This window comes from Monodon monoceros, unplaced genomic scaffold (assembly GCF_005190385.1).
Source record: "Monodon monoceros isolate NGI ecotype Baffin Bay Population unplaced genomic scaffold, NGI_Narwhal_1 Super_Scaffold_22, whole genome shotgun sequence".
Lineage (NCBI taxonomy): Eukaryota > Metazoa > Chordata > Mammalia > Artiodactyla > Monodontidae > Monodon > Monodon monoceros.
The window spans coordinates 70,767,808-70,776,699 of record NW_021703779.1 but is presented as its reverse complement, the minus strand read 5'-3'; the positions used below and the strand labels follow the sequence as shown (position 1 = coordinate 70,776,699).

Sequence of the window (8,892 nt, the reverse complement as noted above, 5' to 3'; positions counted from 1 at the left end):
CAGGCTGTGTTCACGCCGCCAACCCCAGTCCTCTCCCTGCCCTCCGATCAAAGCCCGAGCCTCAGCTCACAGCCCCGCCCGCCCCGGCTGGTGAGCAGACAAGCCTGTCGAGCTGGTGAGTGCCGGTCAGCACCAATCCTCTGCGTGGATCTCTCTGCTTTGCCCTCTACACGCCTGTTGCTGCGCTCTCCTCCGCGGCTCTGAAGCTCCCTGCCTCCGGCACCCGCAATCTCTGCCCGCGAAGGGGCTTCCTAGTGTGGGGAAACCTTTCCTCCTTCACAGCTCCCTCCCACTGGTGCAGGTCCCATCCCTATAATTTTGTCTCTGTTTTTTCTTTTTTTCTTTTGCCCTACCCAGGTACGTGGGGAGTTTCTTGCCTTTTGGGAGGTCTAAGGTCTTCTGCCAGCGTTCAGTAGGTGTTCTGTAGGAGTTGTTCCACGTGTAGATGTATTTCTGGTGTATCTGTGGGGAGGAAGGTGATCTCCACGTCTTACTCTTCTGCCATCTTCCCCTCGTCCCAGTGATTTCCATTTTGGTAAATTCTGTGGGAACAAGGGGTCTTTTGCTACCTTATTAAGGATATTTTTTATAAAACATCACCATCCTACATGAACTTTTTTTTTTACATCTTTATTGGAGTATAATTTCTTTACAATGGTGTGTTAGTTTCTGCTTTATAACAAAGTGAATCAGTTATACATATGCATATGTTCCCATATCTCTTCCCTCTTGCATCTCCCTCCCTCCCACCTTCCCTATCCCACCCCTCTAGGTGGCCAGAAAGCACCGAGCTGATCTCCCTTAGCTATGCAGCTGCTTCCCACTAGCTATCTATTTTACATTTGGTAGTGTATATGTGTCCATGCCACTCTCTCACTTTGTCACAGCTTACCCTTCCCCCTCCCCATATCCTCAAGTCCATTCTCTAGTACGTCTGTATCTTTATTCCTGTCTTACCCCTAGGTTCTTCATGACAATTTTTTTCTTACATTCCGTATATATGTGTTAGCATACGGTATTTGTTTTTCTCTTTCTGACTTACTTCACTCTGTATGACAGACTCTAGGTCCATCCACCTCATTACAAATAGCTCAATTTCGTTTCTTTTTATGGCTGAGTAATATTTAACTCTCAAAAATTAGCACCTATATAGAAAATATGTCTCTTTATAATCATTATTTGAGATATTTCGGTTCACTTCATCAGTGAATTTTTTTACCTTAATTCTGAAGTACCTGTAAGTGAAACCTCATATAGCAGTTCTCAATGCTGATTTCAGTAAGTTGATTTAAAATAGCTTTACCAGGGACTTCCCTGGTGGTCCAGTGGTTGAGACTGCACTCCCAGTGCAGGGGGACACAGGTTCGATCCCTGGCCAGGGAACTAAGATCCTGCATGCGGTGTAGTGCAGCCAGAAAAATAAATAAATAAAATAGACTTACCAGTTTGGAAATGTAATCTTCGTTGAGAGAACATTGTTTTATTCTATTTGCATACACATGCTAGTGTTCTTTGTTTTGGGATCGAAATCACCTTGCTGGTTTCTTGAATATATTCATCATAAGCTTCTTGTAGATACTTATCTTATTCATGTTTATGTTACCTGGTCTAGTGCCTAGGCCATAGGTGTCCTGTAAGTAGTTCCTGAGTGAGTGAATAAATTAATTTATCCTTGGAAATACTTTTAATATTATTATGCAAGTGCTCATTTATATAAAATCAATTAAGATCCGCAGCTGTATTATTATAACTTATTTCCCCCCACACTAAATTGAACAATCTCTCGTTGTTCTTGGGATTCACTGAAGCAAAATGAAAGAATGTTTTTTATGTGTGTTTGGTAATTACTACTATGCAAACATCACTATTCAGTGTGGGCATAGTGGAGTTTCTGACTGAGATATTTGCTAGAAATCCATATTGCTAGGAGTTCTAACTAACCCCAAATGTTTATAACACAAGTTGATGAGCTGAGTTTCTGAGGCATGAGTAACTATATCATAAAATAACACCTCATGTTTGGCATCCATCAATAGCCTGCTCAGAGATCAAAGCCCCGGTTCTCATGAAGCCTTGAGTGCTCCCTACAGTTACCTTGGAGAATTGACAAAGTTTAGTGGGAATGTAGGGAAGATTTTAGAAAGAAAAATGAGCTAGGTCTTTTTTTGTGAAATGCAGTGACTGATGTTATCTTACTAGTTCTTCTCGCAAACCATTTGCTTAGGAAAATCTCGAAAGTACACATAAATTACTGCCTGTAATCTAGGAAGCGTTTAATAGGCTTGCAAAAAGCAGCTCCAAGAAGAAAATGTCTGAAATATTAAATTATCTTAAAGCTGTTTATGTTTTAAAAACATTGCATAAATACTGAGGAGGAGGAATATTTACATGAGAAGAGATCTGCATACCAAAAGATGCTTCCTGACTTTTGCAAATGTGAATTACTGTTTTTAAAATGTTTTCTAATGGACTGTGAGTGTAGCTCTAGAGGACTGCACTTTCAAAGGACACTATGATAGTGATGATAGATATCTCCTGTATTCAAAAAGACTTCCTGGTCAGCACTTTACTAATACTGCTGTTCTGACAATGAATACTAAAAATACAAAAAGTTTAGAATTAGTCAAGTGTATTACAGCAGGAGCACATGGAATTTTATTGTAATGCTTGCTTATAACTTAGACTACTGTAGAGTGCCTTTGAACAAGGAATTTAGCTTGAATCATCATTTGCAGATCATTCACTTGGTATTAAATGGTCTGAAAAGGAAGCAGTTTTATTAGGTAAAATAAGTTCTAAACTGAGCTGATAAAATAATTGATGCAGTAAACATATTCATAGATAGAATATGATTAATACAACTGTATCCTCTCAATTGAAACAAGAATGCCCATAGAATTAACTAATTTAATGTATTTTATGCAGCTTTTTGAGCAAATGCTGTTAAAGGTCCTGCTATGCCCTTTGAGACAGATTCTCTGGTTGCAGAGAATATGTACAGCTTATTTTCAAGTTTTTGGCAAGAGGGCTAGGTAATAAATTTTTTAATCAGTTTTTTTGATATATAAGTTACATACAATAAAATTCACCTTTTCATACATTTAGTTTTGACAATTGGACACAGTTGTGTAACCATGAACACAATTTGTTATTCATCTGCTGATGAACACTTGTGTTTCTTCTAGTTTGGGGTTATTATGAATAAAGCTGCTATGAATATTCATGTCTGTCTTTTTGTGGACATGTGTTTTTACTTCCCTTGGGTAAATACTTAAGAGTAGGATTGCTGAGTCAGATGGTAAAAAAGTATGTTTAATTTTATAAAAAACTGCCAAAACATTTTCCAAAGTTGCTGTACTGCTTTACACTCCCACCAGCAAAGTATGAGACTTCTAATTGCTCCACATTCTCATCAACACTTGCTATTGTCAGTCTCTTTAACATTAGCCATTGTAGTATGTTGGTGGTAGTATCTCTTTGGGATTTTAATTTGCTTTTCCTTAATGATAAACAATATTAAGCATTTTCACATATTTATTGGCCATTCACATTTCTTCTTTGATAAAGTGTATGTTCAAATATTTTGCCTGCTTTTTATTCTGTGCTGGTCCTATATTTGTGCTGCAAGAGCTCTTTATGTATTCTGAATGTAAGTCCTTTATCCGATATGTGATTTACAAATTTTTTTCTCCTAATATGTAGCATGTATTTTTATTTTCTTAAGTGTCTTTTGAAAAGCAAAGGCTGTGTTTTTTTTTTTTAATGAAATCCTTCTTTTAAATTTCATGCTTTTTGTGTCCTATTGAAAAATCTTTGCCTAACCCAAGGACATAAAGATATTTTTCCTCTGTTTTCCTCTAGATGTTTTATAGTTTTAGGTTCTACATTTAGGCCTATGATCCATTTCTTATTAAATTTTGTATATGGTGTGAGGTAAGGGTTAATAATCATTTTTGGAGGGGGTATAGATTTACAATTGTTCAACCACTGTTTTTTGAAAGACTGTTCTTTGTCCATTGAATTACCTCAGCATCTTCATCAAAAATCAACCAAATATGTATATGTACATATATATATGTATTATATATGTATAAAGTAATATATAATAAATATTTCTGGACTCTGTTCTGTCCATTGATCTGTATGTCCACCCTTTTGACAATACCACACTTTCTTGACTATTGTAGCTTAAATAGTAAATCTATTCAGAGCAATTTCATGGCCATTATCTTATTTGAGCCTTATAACCCTCAAGCTAGAATTCCCAAAGACTGCTAGTATTATATCCATTTTATTGATGAGTAAATAGAATCACAGGTTAATTGGCCTGCCCAAGTTTACACAATTATCAGTAGACCTGACACTAAAATCCTCCCAAAACCTAGTCTATTGTTCTTTTCCTACACAACTAGGAAAAATAGTGGAGACTTGGTTTCAAATCAGTGGTAAATTTGGAGATATTTTCTAAATAACAAACCCTTACATAAAGGTGGGGACCTCAGAAAACTACTTAAGACAGTCTTATTAAAAATTTGAGTCCTTTCTTGGTACAAAATAATAACCTCAGTATTTGGCTTTGTGAATAGTACATTCAGCTTTACTGCATCTGCTATCACTCTTTACTTGGGGTTAATTGAGCTCTATTATTAATCCTAATCCAAATGCTAATTAGGTTTAATGTAGGAGGAGTCTTTCCAAGAAGGGAACTGTTTCTTGATTTTTCTCTTACTGGAATTTATTTGATTGGATTTTTGACCTTGCAGATTATTTTCTGTTGGTGATTTGCTTAAAAGGCAGCCTTTGAGTAAAAGGATAATTTACTTCTGTGCTTTATATTCCTTTATGCTAAAATGTTATCTTCTTTATTGTCCCTCTAAGTTGATTGCTTTTTAAAAATTTTATTGTACATCAAACATGTACAGTCCTAGGTTTGCATAGAGTAATTGTATTATTTGATGTTTTCTCCTTCAGAATGAAGAAGTCAGATTCATTGAAAATGAGCTAGAGATTCAAAAGCAAAAATATTTTAAACTTCAGACATTTGTAAGAAGCTTGATACTAGCTATAAAAGCTGACGATAAGGAACAACAGCAGGTAAGTGACAGAAGAGAATAGTAAGCTGTAATGTATCATGTTGAAAAGTAGCATGTCACACTTGGGTTCTACATATTTTTTTGTTTTTATACCTCATTCCTACTTGGCATCAAGGAAGAATTTGTTACTTTGTGACTTTTTTTAAAGCACAGTTTGATTGGGAAAAAATACTCAGATTTTGTGTGCTACTTTAGTGGAAAATCAAAATAACTGATTAACATACTTTGTTAATTCCAAGCCACCACTAAGTAGGGAAAACATTTAAAATATTTTTTACATAATTATTGACTGTATTCCCCATCTTGTTCATATTATTTCATTTAATTAATTTTAAAGAAATTCTCAAAATGTTTGTAGAGATGGGGCTACACTAACTGGAGAGACACATATTTGGGGACCTTTCATGAATGAAAGAAGTGAGGCATTTGCCTCTCTTCTGGATTTCAGTTACATTCCAGCCCCTACTAGAGTTTACAAGTGTTTGAATACCTTTTATTTCATGATATGTTGCTCATCACTAAAAAAACGTGAGATTACTTTGTGAAATTCTTTGTGACCACAGTGCAGCATTCACTTTTCCCAATTTAACAATAGTGTTTGATTCCTCTACCCCAACGTACTTCAAAAAAAAAAAAAAAAATTGTACTGAAAATCATGGCCTATATAATCAGCCCCCAGATAGAAACTACTGATTTTCATAGTTGAGATTGGGTATAATGGATCTCAAAGTACGGTCTAAAAATATAGAAGACACCTATAGTAGTCCACAAAAGTTATCCAGGTCATCTCTTAAACTACTGATCTTTATACTATGAAATACTTAGAGGTTTATTTCTGGAAGGAATTAATTTTTATTCTGCCTAATAAAAGAGAACCATATTGTCACTGGTTTCTCATTTAAAAAGCCTGTTTTTCTATTAATCTTGATTTTGGTAAGTTGAGTGAGATGAGTGTTCCACAGAATACTTTGCTCCAATGAAGCAGTCCAGGATTTAAAAATATATGATAATGTCTGACTGAAATATTTGATTATCCAAATAAATTTTTAATCAATAGCCATTTTAAAATAAAAATAATGTTCCCAGAGCTGTGCTAAGTCATTAGTTATGGTCTTTCTTCCCTTGATAATTCACTATGTGATTCTAGCCAGGTCAATTGCCTTTCTTGAACTTTGATTTCTCCACTTTGCAAGGAGGATAAGAATGGTTAACATTATGGAACTTGGTATTCACACCCTAGAGCCCAGAATAAGTATTATAGAGACTGATGATATATTTGGGAAATGCCTTAATCTCTTAGGAAAAGTGACACTAGGTCAGGCTCTTACTGATGAAGAACCTGAAGTGAAGAGAGCTCATTGTGTTCACTTTGGTCTATGAAAAAGACAGTTCTAGCAACTGACATAATCTGAAGATTTGTTCAGTGTGCCAACGTTGCAATCCAGAAGATACTGAAAAGGAGAATTTTAAAGTGGACTTCATGCATTAGTTGTGCCTTATACTGCCTCAGATATTAAAGTTTTCCTATTTCATACTACACTCATTTTAGTCAACTGCATTACGTGCAATGAGAAAGAAATAAAAAATAGTGCTTCTTTGATTTGAAGGTCTCCCCACTAGAATTTAGAATGTCATTAACTTTGCTCATCTACTTTGACTTTCCAGTACTCTAAGCTATGTTAATTGTAACACTTTGCCCTCTTTAATGGGGCTTCTTCACACTTGCAAAATGAAATAAATCCAGTGATGTATTTCTCATAAACTATGATCAACCAATATCAGCAGTCTTTGTTTCACCTAGACTGGGTTAGTGGTAAACAAGTGATCTAGCAGAAAAGGGCTCTGTGTCCTATGACTGCAATCTAGAAACCTTAGAGAGTATGTAGTACCTTTAGGTGACTGCTTTGTAAATAGTACTCTCAGTTTCATCAAGAAGTTCATGGACAATTTAATAGCATAAAATAAATAATAAATTTTTGTTCAGAAGGAGTTAGTCTTTCCTTTTGAAGCCTGACAGAAAGCTCTAATCTTTCCTCTTTGCTCTAAGACAAAAACTGTAGGATTTATAGCTGTCACTTCTTTTAATAAAGAGAATAGGAGAGTAATGTCTTATTTCAACAGTGGATTTCATGTGTTCTCTAACATGCCCTGTTTTTCCGTTCCGTATTTGGGTAGTGGCAAGCTTACATTTGTTCCTGTTCCCTTGATCTTTGTTTACTACTGCACCCAAAGCCCACACTACAAGTAACGTTGTCTAAAAATTGCCGAGATATGCTACATTATTTTTGGTATCAGGAGCATCAAATTAATCATTAATTTGCAATTTCTGATGGTCAAATGGGCATCAGCACCACCAACCAGATAAAACTTGATTAATTATTTATTTCTCTAGTATGAATGCATGTTCTGCAACTCCAGATGAAACAATTACAGCATGGCAAAGTTTAGTTCATGGCTCTTAGCTTATCCAAATTACTCCAGCAGAAAAATGAGCAGCCCTCTAGATACATCATTACACAGCCAAATTCACTGGTTCAGCAGTGTCTTGGTGAGTGCTTGGCCATCTGTAGATATGGGCATGGCCTAAGAAAAGAAAAAAAATCACTTGGACTTTTAAATTGTTAAAGTTTAATCTAAAGTAGAATAGCTGAACTTTTCCCCTAACTGCTAAGTTCTTTCTCCCACTGAAGTACAAAATACTCTTGTGAAATGTGTTTTAGTCTGAAGGACACAGCATAACCAAGCAGGACTATTTTAATAAGGAATATAATGTTAAAGCCCTTTAGCAGTTATCAGTGAACACTCAAAACTAGTATGAAAATCACTTATCTCAAACACTTCAAGGCATTTGGTTCAGAATAGTTGCTCATTTCTCTCCTTATTTCCCTTTTGTTCAGGATTCCACTCTATATAATCCACGCTCTCAAGATCTAGTATTTTGTTACTTCCTTAATAATGTATGAAGAATTTTTCTCTTAGGTAAGATATTGTATAAGGTCCTGAAAGAGAAATCCTCCTTTATTTAAATCTGTAAAAATAAATCAATGTGAAAGGACCACAACTATAAAATTGGAAAAAATATGTCCACGTACTAATTCAAAACAATTGATTTTTCTGACTCAGGCACTGCTGTCAGATTTACCTCCTGAATTAGAAGAGATGGATTTCAATCATGCCTCACCGGAGCCTGATGATACCTCATTCAGTGTGTCTTCTTTATCAGAGAAAAATGCCTCAGACAGTTTGTGATTGGGTAGGGGGAGGATATATGATACAGCCTTTTGGCTACCTAACAGGTATGCATTTCAAGATAGTTGCATTCTGTTGTCCTGAAATTCTTCAGTTGGAAAAAGATATTGTCGAACAATGTATACTGAAGGATTAACAAGATATAATGGCTGTGGTGCAAAAAGATGTATGTAAAATTTAAAAGCATTGTTTGAGAGTTTTTTCCAAACTGATGGAACTCTGGGAAAAAAATGTAATTAATTTTGAGCAGTTTAGCTATGAAATGCATAATGTCTAATTTCTGAAAGGTCTTTTTGGTTTTATAGAAGAATCTTAGTTTTAGTAATAGTTTTGACCAGAGACACAAAAACAAAGATATTTCAACATAGCTTATCAAGTTACTGAAGCTTGATTAGTCTTGTTTTTGTAGCCATTATGTCTTCTTTCTTCCTCTCTCCTTTTCCTGTTATCTACATACACCTTTATTCAGGAAAGTGGACTGAAAATTGAAAACAAAACCTTAAAAATGTTTTTTAACCTGGATGAATCTTGGGATTTATTTTTAAACCCC

General features: G+C 35.3%; 1 protein-coding gene across 1 annotated transcript in view; it reads left to right on the top strand.

The window, feature by feature from the left end:
• HDX (highly divergent homeobox) overlaps positions 1 to 8,388 on the top strand; it is a 181,590-nt gene extending 173,202 nt beyond the window's left edge. Inside the window, exons 9-10 of the mRNA XM_029241093.1 lie at positions 4,972 to 5,094; positions 8,217 to 8,388. Coding sequence (XP_029096926.1) covers positions 4,972 to 5,094; positions 8,217 to 8,342 — 249 coding nt within the window. The 3' untranslated portion in view covers positions 8,343 to 8,388. The remainder of the gene's footprint in view (positions 1 to 4,971; positions 5,095 to 8,216) is intronic.
• Positions 8,389 to 8,892: the final 504 nt, after the last annotated feature.